General features: G+C 55.4%; 1 protein-coding gene across 1 annotated transcript; it reads right to left on the minus strand.

Moving 5' to 3' along the window:
• Positions 1 to 473: 473 nt before the first annotated feature.
• On the minus strand, positions 474 to 3,417 carry NKX6-2 (NK6 homeobox 2). Its single transcript, XM_069797314.1, has 3 exons — positions 2,640 to 3,417; positions 2,084 to 2,256; positions 474 to 1,314 (listed from the first exon to the last, which is right to left on the minus strand). The coding sequence occupies exons 1-3, from the start codon at positions 3,052 to 3,054 to the stop codon at positions 1,066 to 1,068; spliced, it is 837 nt and encodes a 278-aa protein (XP_069653415.1). The 5' UTR covers positions 3,055 to 3,417; the 3' UTR covers positions 474 to 1,065.
• Positions 3,418 to 15,197: the final 11,780 nt, after the last annotated feature.

The following is a 15,197-nucleotide window of genomic DNA, read 5'->3' on the forward strand; positions in this document are numbered from 1 at the left end:
CTGCCCGTCCAGACCCGTGCAGCAATTCTTTCCGGGGAGCGGGGGGGCCCAGCTCGCGGGTTCCCCTGCGGCAGCCAGCCCGGCTCCCGTCGGGGCAGCCGTCCTCCGCCCGCGCTCGGGGCTCCCCGGCTCAGCCCGCCGGCCACCGCCGCAGGGCCTCCGCTTCCCCCGGCGGAGCGGCGGCGGGGCTGGCCCGCCCGGGGCAGAGGAGCCGGGGGACAGGCCGGGGCGAGTCGGGCAAGAGCGGCCCTGAAAATTGGGGGCCCCGGACTAGCGAAGCAAAGAGCAGGAATTGCCCCGCAACCGGTGCAGTGAAGCCCGCGCCCTGCTCTCCCCCGCCCTGCGTTCTCTCGCCAGATCCCGCGGAGCGGAGGCGAAGCCTCCCCCAGCTCGGCAGCGGACCCCGGCCGCCCCCGGTGCGCAGCGGGATGGGGACCCAAAATGAGAAAGGCAGGCAGAAACTCGCTAAAGGAGAAGCTTGTTAAATAATTTATTGATCTATACAAAGTCTTTCCAACCCGTGTGGAGACATTATTTGATCCCAATGTAAAATCAAGCGTCCATTTTTTTTTTCTCTCGTGCTGTTTTGGGTTGTCCTCTCTTTTGATATTATTAAGCATAAAATCCGGAGGCAGGAGAAATCAAACCGCCAAAACACTGAGCAGGGGGTGGGGGGGTGAAAGAAAACAGCCGGTTTTACACTAGAAATATACATCACAAAATCTGAAATTTACTATATACAAAGTGGCTGAGCTTGGATTTGGCGACCCATACAAAACGTAACAAAAATCTGATTGTTAGGAGCAGGAAATCGGCAACAAGGCTAAAAGAAAAGAGGGGCAAACCTTAAAGGGACACAAAACAAAAACCAGAAAGTTGGAAAAATTCCTCTGAAATTTACACCGATGAGAAGGAAAATAATTTCATAACTTATTCTGTAAAAAATATATACATTTCACATACATCTTAGGCTGTACAACACACCACTTTAAACATCCAGTTACACTTCACCTCCGCCGCTGGGCCAGCCGCAGCTGCCCAGAGCAGCTGCCGGTGCCTGCATCCTCACAAGGTGTCCGAGCTGGTGCTGCAGGGGCTGACGAGGGACAGGTTTGTGGATTTGTGCTTTTTCAATAGCCTCGTGATTTTTTCGTCGTCTGAGTTGGGGTCCAGGGGCTTGTTGTATTCGTCATCATCCTCATTGTCCGAGCTCTCCTTCAGCTTCTCTGTCTCCGAGTCGTGTTTCTTCTTTGCCGAGGCCATCTCCGCCGCGTGCCGCTTTCGCCACTTGGTCCGTCTGTTCTGGAACCAGACCTGGGCACCGGCACCGGGCACAGCTCAGCCCCACCGCAGCCGCCCCTGCCCCCCCCCCCGCCCACCCCACGGCGGGACTGAGCCGCGGCCGCCCCTTCCCCAGCCCACACGGGGCAAGGGGCCGGCAGGACCGGTTGTGGGCAACGGCGCGGGGAGCAGCAAGGCCCCCGGGCCGCGCCAGGGAAGGGGCTGGCGGGGACGCGCTTGGGCCCCCTGCCCGGCTTCTCCGGGGATGCCGCCAGCCGGAGCTGCGCGCCAGGGAGAGCAGCGGTTCCACCGAACAATCATCTGTTGAAACCGGGATACGCTGGCCAGAAAAACAAGTATTTTTGGCTGCCAGCGCACTTCAGCGCGCCTGAAGTCTTTGCTAAAAAATTCGCGTGGTTATGCAAGGTAGAGTTGTGCCAATTATGGGCCAGGATCTGTGTTGAAAACTGACCCGCTGAAAGCGGTTACCTGCGGTGGGCTTTTTGGTTTGGTTTTTTTTAATCTATCTTTCTTTCTTACATCGTTTGCAGCACAAAGAACTCTAAGCGCAAAATAAGTTACGCAGGAATTGGCCTACAATCTATCCAATATCCAGACGTAATTTAAATTATAACCGACTTTAAAAAAAAAATCCCTATACGGTTGCGCAGGTTTCACGGTGGCCGACAACCGCTGCAAAAGCGGAAAGGGCCAGCGAGCGCTGCCCGGGCAGTGCGCGGGAGGCAGTGGCCACCAGAGCCCGTGCCCGGCCCGTGGCCCCGGCGCGCCCGCGGGGACCTACCTTCACTTGGCTCTCGGTCATCCCTAGGGAATAGGCGAGGCGGGCTCTCTCCGGTCCTGCCAGGTATTTCGTCTGTTCGAAGGTTTTCTCCAAGGCAAAAATCTGCTGCCCAGAGAAAGTCGGTCGCGAGTGTTTCTTCTTGCCATCCTTGTCCAAAACCATCCCCGTCTGAGCTGCAAGCGGAGGAGAAACAGCTCCGTCAGAGACGGGTTCTGCACCGGTCCCAGCCCGGAACCGGGTCTCCGCCCGGCGCTCGGGGGAGCGGGCTGCGGCGGGGCTGCTTCGGCTGTCGGCCACCGCTGCGACGCCGCTGGCTCTAGAGCAGGATCCGGTCGGGGGACATCGCAGGGCGCCGCGGCGACCGGTCCCGGCCCCGGCCCGCCTTCGGGCCCGCCTCAGGGCGCCGCGCCCGCGGCCTCCGCCGGGCCGTCCGCCCCGTCCACCGCGCTCGCCCGCCGGCCCGGGACGCGGGGCCGCCCCCCGGGCCGCCTGCGGGGGGGGGGGGGGGCTCCCCGGGCCGCGCTCCCCGCGCCCCGCCGGCACCGGCCGCACTTACCGGGACAGGTGAGCCGGGGGTCCCTCCAGGGCGAGCCCTGCACCACTCCCGGCCAGAAAATGGGCGGCCGCCCCGGCAGCTCGGCCAGCGGCTTCGGGTAGCGGGAGACGGCCGCGGGGTTGAAGTACATCCCCGCCGAGGCCGCCAGTCCGTTGATGCGGGGCAGCCCGCCCAGCAGGTTGCTGGCGGTGCCCACGGGCCGCCCCAGGATGTCGCTTATTCCGTGCGGCGTCCCCAAGGGGAGCTGCGTGTTGAGTCCGCCCAGGGCCGGCGCCTTGAAGCCGGAGGGGTTCTGCAGGGTGTAGGGGAAGAGGGAGGTCTTCATCTCGGCCATGTTGTGCAGCGCGGCCAGCGGCGTACTGCTGAGGACGAACGCGCTCTGGCGATTAGCATCCATCTGCCCCACCGCTAACATTTGTGGTCATCCAGGAGCGCGGGTCCTCCTCCAACCACGCCGGCAGCTGCTCTGCTGTAACCCCACGCCGGGAGCGCCGGCGGCGGGCGGGACGCTCTCTTCGCCGCTTGCGGGATCAAAGCACCAGCGAGTACCAAAGTTTGCCGGCAGCAGGAAAAGCCCCAGCGCTCCTCCGCCCGCCCCCGCGGCTCGGCGACGCGCACCGCCAGCTCCCGGGGCTGGAGAGCGCTGAGAGCCAAGTCGGGGCGGCGCGGCAGACCGGCGGAGAGGGAGTCCCGGGCAGGAGAGCCCGTCGCCGGCGGAGCGTCCCCGGCAGGCTGCGGCCCCTGCACCCCGCGCGGGATCCAGCGGGAGGAAGGGGGGGGGGGGGGGCCGCGAGGCTGGGCTGGGCTCCGCGCCTCGCCTCGGCCGCGTGTCCCGGCGGCGGCAGCGGGGGGACCCTGCGCGCCGCGCCCCGGGGCGCAGATAACCGCGCGGGCACCTGCGAGCTCCGCGCCCATTGGGCGGCCGCCTCCCCGCGCCGCCGCCGCGGCCCAATCGGCGGGCGGCGAGCGCCCCCACCCCGACACGTCACCGCCGGGCCGGGCGGCCTCCGGGCGCCGTGGGAGCGCGCGGAGCCGCACGTGGCCGCGCCGCGGCCGACGGGACACCCCCCCCCCCGCCCCCCGGCCCCCGCCCGCCGCGGCCGGCCCCGCCGCCCCCCCCGCCTCGCTCCCGGCTCGCCCCCGCTGTCCCGTTTGCCTGGGCCCGCCGCGGGAGGCGGCCGCGCCGTCCCGCCGGGCGGCGGGCCCGCGCAGAGGCCGGCGGCGCCTGGCCGGGCGGCGGGGCCCGCCTCAAGGGCTCGGCTCCGGGAGACCTGCCCGCGTCGGCGGGGCCGGGAAGGCAGCCCGCGGGGCCCGCCGAGCGCCGGTGAGGTGCGGGAGGACGGCGGCTTCGCTGCCGGCGGCCGCTGAGCGGGAGGGGCTGGGCGCTGCTTCCCGGCCCCGCCGCTCTGCCGTCGGGTAGCCGGTCCCGTCTTCAGCGGCGCGGCAGCCGTTCCCCGTGCACCGGAGCCGAACGGCTCAGAGCACGGTCACGGAGGCGGTCTCGGGTCCTGCGCAGCTGCCGTTGCTGCCGGTTTTGAAACGCCCCGGCATCGGAGAGGTTCTCCTCCCGGGACCGGACGGAGAGGGAGAGCCCCGTGTCTCTAAGGGGGAAAAAACGGCTGTTGCATCGCCGCGGAACGAAGCTCGTTCGCACAAATAAAATTGCCACTGGTATTCTTCCTAATCGAAAACACGCCTACTTGCCAAGAAAAGAAGAATTCGGGTTTGAGGTTTTCATAGAAAATAATTCCGGAAACGGGGTTTATAGCGCGTTCTTCGCCTAGCAACTGCCTTCTCCTACGTTTTTGACGCATTGTTAAACAAGGAAAATACTGACCACAACAAGTGGGGAACTAAAACTTTTCAAAGTGTTCACAAAGTGAACGTGAATCGACTCCATCGTACCAGAACAATTAGTGAAACGCGTGGTCCTTCGGATGTAGTTGTGTCGATCGTCAGAACAGTTTGCAGGTGAAGGGGGTTTCGTCCGACCCGAGGCAACTGCCCGAATGTCGGTGTGAGTTTGGAAGTCATTACCCGGGCTCGAGCAACGGTCTTTATTTTCGGTCGCTGAAGTTAGACGCGATTTAACAGTCTGCGTCTCTTGTTATACGCGCCCTCCTAAATAGCTTAACGTGAGATTAACGACGACGCTGCCCTAAAGAAGGTTTAATAAACGACTTCGTTGCTTTTTCCTCCCTCTGCTGTAAGCAGCAGCGACAAAGACAGCAGTAAGGGCTCTACCCGGCTCTCCTGACTAACCCCGCCAGCTCCCTGCCCGCTCTCCCCTCCGCAGCGCCTGCCTGTGCGGGGAAGGAGCTGCCGAGTGTCCCCCGCTCCCCCCCGCCCCCCGGCTCGGGCTCACGGAGCCGCGGGAACGCGTTGCAGCCGGCGGGGCGCGACCGGGCCCCCGCAAAGCCGCGGACCCGCCCGGCGCTCCCGGGGCGCGGGGAAGGGCCCCGTCCCGGGCGGGCAGGGGCCGCCGCGCCGCCCCGCCCGGGGGTCGTCTCGGTTTCTGTCTGCCTGCGCCTCCCCCGGTCGCGCACCGGCGGCATCCCGCCGAGGCGGTCCGCGGGGCTCCCCCGGCCCGCCGCCCTCCCCGCCCCCGGCGGCGGTGCCGGGGGCGATGGAGCGGGAGCCGGGCCGGCCGCGCGCCCTCCCGCCGCGGGCGCTCCCGCCTCCGCCTGCCAACGCCGCGACACGGACCGTTTGGGCTCGGCTAGCGAGAGGGAAGCCTCTCCGCCCCGCTCGGCCGGGGGCCGGGCGCTAATCCGCCCCCCCCCCCGCGCCGGCGGCGGGCGGTCGTTCCCGAGGAGCAGGCCCCGCCGGGACGCCGTTGCCTCGCACGGGGACCGCTGGAATAGGGTAAGAGCGCGGCCCCCGCCACCCCCCGCGTCGGCGGGGCAGGACCGGGGACACCGGAGAGGGTCCGGGTCCGGGTCCGCGTCCCGCCTCCGCCCCGCTCCCCCGGGACGCATCTCGGCTTCGGCCGCAGCCGGGAGCGCGCAGGCCCCCGACGCGCGTTACCCCGGCTGCCTTTGGCACCCGCGGCGGCTGCGTAGCTCCCCGGGGGCCCGCTGCCCCGGAGCTCCGGAGCCCGCCCGCCGGGCCGGCCGGCGTGCAGCCGGGCGGCCTCTGGGCCGGCGGCCCGACCGTGCGAGTCCCCAAGGGCAGACCCGAAGCCGCTCCCGTCCGCTGGGTTAAAACTCGCGCTAAAACAGTGCTCTGAGGCCGGCCGGTAATTGGTATCTGTCATCGGTGACGCTCGTTGCACATTAACGGTACGTTTGTCATGCTCATTCACTTCCCTGCAATCTACTACCCCCGTTTTTCCGGGTGGAAATAGCGGGGTTTATCTTTGCAGACCCCTCGGCGTGATCAAACCGCTTTTGTGCCCTTTCCTCCGGCCCTCCGACGGGGCGGGGTGGGGCGGGGCGGGGCGGGGCGGGGGGGCACCGGAGGAGGCTGCCGGCCTCGCGGCCCTCCGCGGGAACCTCGGGCCGGCATCGTCCGCGGGGCCCCGCCGCCGGCCCCGGCTCCCCGCCCCCGGGCGGGTCGCGCGTCCCCGCCCGCCCCACCGGACTGCCCCCTCGGCCGGACTGCGCCCTGCCGCCGGGAAGTCCGGAGTGCAGCCCCAGCTCCCAGCGCTCCCTAAGCCCTAAGCAAACCCCGTTTCGGCTGCAGAGGCCGTGCCGCTCGGGGACGGCGCAGCGGCAGGGCAGCCCCCCCGGGGCGGCTGCGGGGCGGCTGCACCGTGCGCTCCGCCGGCCCCGGCCCCGGCCCCGGCCGGCTGGCTGTCCGCCCGCCCGCCCGCCGCGCCCGGAGACGCGCCCGGCAGCCGCTGCTCTCGCCCCGGGTGACCCCGGTACAGCAAGCCGGGGCTTCGCCGCCTGGGAAACGGGCCGTCCCGAGGAGCCCGCTGCCCGGCGGGGCGCCGGAGCTCCCTGCCGCCGGTGCTGGGCGGGCATCGCTACCCGCCGGGGCCGCTGCCTGCGGCTGACACCGTTTGGCAGAGGACTTGCAGGGTGGACGTCAACCGCTCTGAGCCGTTTCTGGTTACACGTACGTTCCTTCCACTGCTGACAGGGGCCCTCGGCCGGGTTGGTCTGGGAGCGCTACAGCCCGCTCCAGCGTGCGGACGCGCCGCGTTCCCTTTACAAGACGCCGCTTCCCGGAGGTTAATTTCGGCGGAGGAAAACGGGCGCGGGCCGCCGGCAGCGACGGCTCACCGCCCGCCGGCAGCGACGGCTCACCGCCCGCCGGCAGCGACGGCTCACCGCCCGGCCGAGCCGCCCCCGCGGCCGGAGCCCGCCGCGCCTCCGCCACCAGTAACGGTCCGGTCCCGGGCCGCCGTCCCCCGCCCGCGGCGGAGCCGACGGAGCGGCGGAGGCGCGGGGCGCGGCGGGTGTCCCGCCATTGCGGGTCCGCCCCGCGCCCCCCCCGGGTGCCGGCCGGGGCCCCGCCCGCCTCCTCCGCCCCGCCGCGGGCTGGCGGCGCCCCCTGGCGGCCTCGGGCGGCGGCGGCCGGGGCCCGGCCCGTCGCGCCCCCCGCGCCCGCCGCTCCGCGGAGCGCTGCCGCCGGTCCGCCGCCGGTCCGCTCCGTCAGGGAGGGCGGGAGGCGGAGGCGTCGCGCCGCCTCTCTCGGCCCCGTGGCCGCTCTTCTGCGGGAGCGGGCGCGTTGTGACCCGCGGCGGGCGGTGAGGCGGGGCGCCGGGCCCTCGGTGCGAAGGGATCGGGACGGAGGCCGGCAGCGGGGTTGAGGGGGGCTTAGGTGGGTGCCTCCGGCCGTGCCGCGCGGCGGTCCCCGCTCGCACGGCACGGCTGCGGGGAGACGGAGTGCGGCGTTTCCCTCGGCTGTGGAACCGTGATGTGTTTTTATTGGGCCGTCGTTGCTAACAAAGACAGCGCGTTATGAACGTGTTTGGATGCCGGTCCAGGCCGGGCTGAGGATTCATTTCCACCGTTTAAAATTAGTGAGTGTTTTGTTTTGCCCCTGAGTGACATGGAAGCAAAACGGAGATTAGTAACATCAAATTCGCCTGAGACTCACGCGTTCCGGCATATTCAGAATGGAGTATTATACTGCATTGACCAGTATTAAATACTACAGTACAAATAACTCCAGACAAGTTCTGTTTAACCTGCCCGTGCTTCTCTTTGTCGTGCATAAGGATGGGGAAGGTACCTTTTCTTGTAGCTTTTGTGCTGCTGAAAATGTCTGAGAGGCTATGAACTAAAAGAAAATAAACCACAAATAGGAAGAACCACATTTATTGCATGTAAATGCATGTGCTTTCTGTCTCACTTTATGGACTACAGAGAAGTCAGGTGTGCACACAGTACATGAAAACATTCCTCACTGTGTTCTACATTATTCCAAAGCGCAGCTGTAAATGTCCGTGTTGAAACAGAGTGATTGGGGAAAGGGGAACGCAAGGCAGCTCTTCACACAGGCTTCCTTTTCTGAATTATTCTGCTGCTGGTGGAGGTAGGAGTGAAGCTAGGTAGGGGAGGGAAAGCGATATTGTTGCATGGAGTTACTTAGAGCACTGGTGACAAGAGAGTGGGAAAATCCATGCTGAGGCCCCGTAATCATGCTGTCTGCCTGCGTTCCTGACCATGTGGACGCTGCTGCTTCACAGCATACCTAAAAGAGATCCCTGTGTTTAAAAATGAGGGGTGTTTGGGGCTAATAATGCAGTCACTAGAAAACAAAGTCATTTTAGACTAGATGATCTCTGTTGAAGCATCTTCACGGGATGATGTATGTTCTAGGAGAGGCCATATTTAATATTTTTCATTATGATCCTTGGCACAAAAAGTAGGAATATGTTAATGGTGCAGAGCTGAGAGTCCTCATCAGTATAGAGCAGCACACAAGAGAAACTGGATGACCTTGAGAACAGTGTAACAGAAATGTGAAGAAGTGTAAAAATGCAAAAAATGAAGTTATTGCCTTAGAGTATGGTATTATTATAGTATTGTACTTAGGGCAAAATATCAAACAACATTTCATACATCTGTGGTGCAATTTAGACTCTCACATTTAGGAGACAGATTTGCAGAATTTTTTTCCTGTTGGCTTGAAATTGCAGAGAATAAAAATTCTATGATGGTGCATGCCCAGCCATCTTGGCAGAGCTGACCATTTAGGTGCTTGTCCCCTGTCCGCTTGAGATTGCAGACTAGGCTGAAGTTCAAGACAGATGAAGAAAATCAGTTATGTAACAAGGGATCAGATTTAACAAGCCAGGAAATCCCTTTCTCTCTCAAACTCTCATTTTCTGTTTCCCCTCGTTACTCTACCCACTCATGTGCACTGTCCTGTCCGTTCTTCCTGCTTTGGAGAGGCTCCACGGAGCCCAGGAGAGCAGAGAGCAGCTGCGGAGGAAATCATCCCCTAAGAGGGTCCATCCGCACATGGAAACGCTCTCTACCCATTCAAGTATCTGAGGGCTTCCAGTGTATTCACTGTTAAGTGGTATGTACCCAGTAGTTTTGACTTTTTCTCTGAACATTTCAGGGCGAAGTCTCACAGTAGGTCTGCATGTGGGCATAAGGCAGACTGCCCCCCCCCCCCCAGTCATGTATTGCCAGTGTTAGCTCTATGGTATGGTCTGACCAAGGGAAAAGAGCACACAGCAGGGAGTACTGAAGGAATCCCGGGGCCGGGAGGAGTCTGTAACCTTCCCAGCTTCCTCTGCCTCTCTGACACAATCTGGCATCTTTATGCTCACAAGGACATTTACTGAACACTGCATCCACTGGCAGAATAACCACAATGAAGACCAGAATGCACAGGACAGAAATGCTTCTGGTCGGGGGTCATTGCGTGCCACAGTGAGAAGGAATACATAGAGAAATGTCATCTGACCAGTAAAATTTATGGATATTGTACTTTGCCATTAAAGGGGGAACACACTTGCAGAGGAAATAATTTTTTTCTTTTTTTGTGATGGCCAGCTGAGTTGTTCTGTTTGTATACACAAAAATGTCTGGTAAATAAAGTAACTTTCTGTGATTGTGTGAAAATTAAGTCTCAAAAGATATGGAAAGAAAAACGGGCAACAATATGTCATCATTCAAGAGTTTGTGCTTAAGCCGCATGGGGTTTTGTCTGCAATCTGTCATTATGAACAAAGCAGTACTAAGTATCTCTTTTAACAACTGTCTGGTAGTCTGTATTTTTATAGCTGTCTAACACAATGCTCCTAATTATATCCTTAAACTGGAGCATTGTGTTACAAGGTTGTATAAATAAAGCCAACTGAGCACTCATTTATACGCAGACTTCAGTTTGTTCTGACACTACATTTATTTTTGTAAGGCTGGAAGGAGTCTTTTCCTAAATCTTGTATCATTCTTCTGCTTAACAGTAAATCATTACAGAGTCTCAGTGCCAAAAGCTAGTTATCCCCAGTGGTGTTTAAGCCCGGAATTCCTAGCTGGAAAGTCTGTAGTCTTGCGTCCTTTGCCAGTGATATCTGAGAATTAATTACAGTGCGTCAAGAAACTCATTTACAAACTGTGTTACAACTGAGGGATGCAGTTCCCCCTCCACAGAATTCAGTCTCCGTCCTGTAAAACCAAAAAAACACTCTGTAACGAGCGTTTTCTATTTTGTTACCACCCTTCTAAAGCGTTACAGAATTAGCAAATACCTCTGCACTCCGGTGGGACTACTGCTAGGGTTCAGCCATTGCTTTGATGGGCCCCAGGTGTGCCGAAGGCAGTGCTGGCCCTCATCAGCCTCATCAGCCACACCTGCGGCTGCCCCACACACCCCCTCTGCCCCCAGCCCCCAGCCCTGGGCCTTTGCTCCCACCTGCCCGGTTTGGGTGTTGGGGGTCTGTGCCCGGCTGGAGGGAACGTTGCTGACGTCGCAGCTGCCGTCGGCTCCCAGAGCGTTTCAGCTCAGCGCTGAGCCCGGCGTCCCTTGACGGGTGGTTGTGCTGGGCAGAGACAGAGACAGCCAAGGCCCAGGGTCTGCCAAGGAGCTTGCTGTTGCGGTAGGCTGTACCTGTCGGCACAGGGAGCAGAAGTCTGGTGGCAGGGCTAAATGAGATTTGTTTAGCTCCAAATGGAGGATGCTGTGGCTGAAAGTGAAGTGGTGTCTTTCATAAAACAAATCCGTAAGGGGATGAAAAGCTTTGCTGTGGGTTGTTCTGTCTGCAGTGCATTGAAGTAGGCAGCACGTCTGAGTTTACAATGCTTTCGGAAAGCCAAGAAATCCACATATCTTCTGTCTCTTTGGAGTATCAGCCCTCTTCCGAAGGGTGCGCCTTTGCTGCAGCTGGAGCAGAGGCAGTGGCTAGATGGGGCTGGTGGGAGCCTACCCACAGCAACACTGGGCTCAGAGCAGCTACAGGACGAGACCTTACCTGAGGTATGCAGCAAGCTAAGTTGGACTAGATGCCGTGCTGTTTTCTCTGAGCTGTCACCTCAGCAAAGCAAACGAAGCTAGGTTACTCTAGAGCTGCGGTGACTACAGCATAGCTAACCCATTCATCAAATTGCCTCTGTCAGAAATCTTAGGTTTCTTTCAGGGCTGTCTGTGAAATACGATGGATAGGTTGCTGGTACAAAGCAGAGTCCAGGATGATGATAGTCTGGGGGTTGGCAGTGCCCAAAAGCTGAGAGAGGGAGCATGATGCCATGGAGAAGGACCACTTTTCTGTCCCTTCTTTGATTTGCCCTTCCCAAATAAGAGAGATGAACCCCTGAAATCACAAGCAATAGTTTCTTGTCATACTGCTTCCCTTTTCCTGACAAGTTTCAGAGTTTTTTTTATGGTATTCCTATTGCAAATGAACCGTTGTGGCTGTGTGAGGAGGTTAGTTGGCTTTCTAAGTTTCCACAGCTTAACAGAAGAGCTCAAAATAAAGCCGTCAAACCAAAATTTTTCTTCAAGCTCCTCTAGGCATATTTTGGCCTAAAAGTTGGATCTACCTTTTCTGTTCCTAACCCATGCTTTCCTGGGAAGCCAGTTAACTTCAGCTATCAAGCACATAGATGAGACTGCCTTTTAGTATTTTCTAGAAAGAACAAAAGCAAAAGGCTCAATATGTATTGCAACATTATGCCTTTGTTGGATCTACTCTCTTTTGAAGGCTTCAATCTCATTTTTGAGAATTATAGGGGTGGGGCGAGCTATATACATAAATCCTTTCAAAATAACTTATTCCTGCTGAAGACTAGAGCATGATTTTGAAGGTATCATCAGGAAGTTTTCAACACCTCTGTGTGAATTCATTGGTCTGCTTTGGATTTTAAGCAACAGGTTTTTGAAGCTCTGAAAAACATGAATTAAATTCAGGGAAAGTATTTGACATGTTAGAATCACCATTACTGTAAATATGATCACTGGTGGAAAATAGCATGGGCAGAATTTTTTATATATATATATATATATATATGTTAGGACAAAAAAATGGAACAGCATTTTTTCAGGTGAAACTTCTGAGATATTTAAGATAAGCAGTTATCAGCATTAGTTTTGTTCTACCTGTTGCGTCTCATGAAAGGCACTCTTGACGATAAGGTGGGCAGCATTTTCTTGGCTTAATGTACTTTTCAAAATGAAGGGCTTTTTCTCCCCCAGTGGAGCTAGGAGTCAGTATGTGGTTGACTGAATTGCTCGTGCAGTTTCCAGCAGCTCAGTGGTGTTGCTGAAGTTCCCAAGCCTTCAATTGCTTTGTTTTGGTTTGGTGTTTGTTTGTTGGTTTTTTTTCTTGTCTCAAACCCCTGTTTTACTTGTTGCTTTTCTTCTGCCAATGGCTTAGGTTATTGTTCGTATTAAGAGCATTGCCTTCTTAGGTCAAATCAGACCCGAGTCCGCCAACCCTCTTCCCCTTCCCTCGTTCCACCGTTTTTTTCCTACTTGTCTCCACTCTAATAGTTTATCCTTTTAATGAGAGAAGGCTACAAGTTATTCTTTTTAAGTGAGATAAGCCCTTCTGAGCTCTATTTTATCCAACCAAGACTGGGAAATCGTTTGCCCTTATTTGTATTAAACAGATGTATAGACTTTACTGCAAGTCATTAGTGCTATAAAGAGATTGCCTTCCTATTGATAGCCTAGATGGGGGAATTCAGGAGTAAATTGCCAATAAATAAAGAGTGTGCTTGTAAGCACTATTGATTCTCCCTGAGCCACAGAGAAGTGTTTTGTTAGTAAAACTCTTCCTGAATGTGCAAGTGAGGTTAAAAAAAAAAAGTAATTAGTGATTATTGAAAGCAGGGTGAGGCAGTGGAGGATGACTTCAGGTGAGAAGGTTGCATTGTTTTTCTTTGAAGGGTACAGTTTACAAAGATAGCTGCTAAAAATGTAAGAGCAATTCTTCTGGCCACTCTCAGAAATCCTGGAGGCAATCGTTAGAAAATTGAAGGATCAGCACAGCATTTCTTATAACACACAACTTCAGAGTGGTAGGAGAGTTTCCCAAATCACAATGAAAGGAATAGAAAGTATCATTTGCATAGGAAATAAAGGATTGGTGGGATTCAAATTCCTTTTGTCCAGTTTGGGTTTTGGAACAGTCTCGAAATTACTTCCCTGAGCTGTCTGGGGAATGCTTTAATGTGTGCTGGTGGCTAGACATGAGGAGCCAGTTCAGGAGCAGGTACGAAGAGGACCAGAGTGTGATTGTAAGCTGAAGGACAGCGGAGTCCTTCCAACGGGAGCTAGAAGCACAGTAGATTAGTCAGGTGTATGGCAACTATAACCATGGTGCTTGCTCTACCTTGTATGTTTCTTCCATATTCATCCAGCTTGCTGAAAATTAGTATTATTTATAGAGCTGTCTTTCTAGAAAAGACAATAGGACAGCACCAAATGGACAACACGACAAAGCTGTGCTGCAGTGGTATTCTCTGCTAAGACCATATTCAGTGATATGATTCCCATCATCTTCAGTGCACGTATTCTATGATGTAATTGATATTTGTAAGCTGACAGGTCATTCCTTTAAGAGTATCTCAATAGAATAACACTGATAATAATCTTACAGAATCTTTGGCAAACCTTTTAATTGTGGCTGATTAGAGGATTCTCCTGGTGATACGCTTATTTTCCTCACATTTATTTAAAGAAGACATAAACCAATGATAAATGCTGGGCATACAGCAGCCATTTAGTTATGTGATACACAACATTGCAACTACCCTGAATGTGGAGAAGTAGAGCGGCTAAATAATTTTTATTTTACATGGCTATTCTTAGTAACAAAAAAATTTTCCTGGACTGATGCACATTAAAGATGTCCTACATCTTCAGGAAACTGATTTCTTCAGACTAAATTTCTTCTGTAAGGGTGGAAATGCAATTCATCACCAAAGATTGAACACCAGGAATGTTTTTTTTGGCAATGACAGCCTTTGGAAGGCTCATTAAAAATGACACTATGAATTCAGAAAGTTTCGGGTTATATGAGAAATTTATCACATACCGTTTTATTTACGCATTTTTCCTCACCATTAAGCCATATCATATGTGAATGTATTTAAGAAATGAGACACTATCTGTTGTTTTGTTGTTGTTTTTTTTTTTAAACACATATCTCAGCTTTTGTTCTGAAAAGCTCTTACAGAATTTGTTACCTCTTCTCCCTTCTGGTTTTATCTTCTTTCCTAAATGTCCTTCCTTCTATCCATCTTTGTTCCTATAATCAGTGAGGATGTTATTTAAGTTTTCTTTGGGAGATTTGTTAGATTTCTTCAGAGATATTTAAAAATGAACAAAGAATGCTTTGCAAAAATCAGGAATTGTCAAAACACTCAGGAAAAGAGCCTTCCTTGGAAACAAACCTGCTTATGCTGTGCTTTGTCTTACTGTGTAACTTTCTTCTATATTCATCCAGCCTGCTGAAAATTAGTATTATTTACAGAGCTGTCTTTCTAGAAAAGACAATAGGACAGAATTGAATTTACACCACCTGAGGGACTGTAATACTATTTCACTTAATTTTAAAGAAAAATACAAAAGGGTAGTGTTTGAAATGGTCCCCATTTTTCTTCCTCTTATGATTACTATCAACTTCTGGAACAAGTGTACCACTGAAATGAATGAAAATCATTTAAAAAAAAAACAGATATGTTGTTGTAGGCAGGTATCTTGGAAACAAGGTCATCCTTCTCTCATGTCACTAATAGTGTTTCCTTGTGCTTACTGTAGGATGACAGTAATTTTAAATACAATGCTATTATTATTTTTAATGATGTGTTACTGGTGTGACAGTGATTGCTGTATGCCCAGTTGTGCTGCAGTTTTAGCTGCTTACACTTGCTGTCTCTTGTCTGTATCCAGAAAAGTGCGGGGCTGATGTAAAAGCACCAGATGATGATGCTGCATTCAGGTACTAATACCACTTAACTAGAATGTGACAAAGTGACAAACAAGAGAAGTAAAAAGCTCCCTACATGGACACTCCTGATTTGGCTTAATTTCTCAGTCTTGCCAAGTTTACCTTCTGTCTCTCATCTCTTCCTACACTGCCATCTCTCTCTTTTCTTCCACGTTACTGTTTTTCTTTCTCTGTCTCCTCTCTAGTCATTTGATTTC

The sequence above is a fragment of the Haliaeetus albicilla genome, chromosome 11, assembly GCF_947461875.1.
Source record: "Haliaeetus albicilla chromosome 11, bHalAlb1.1, whole genome shotgun sequence".
In the NCBI taxonomy this organism is placed as follows: domain Eukaryota; kingdom Metazoa; phylum Chordata; class Aves; order Accipitriformes; family Accipitridae; genus Haliaeetus; species Haliaeetus albicilla.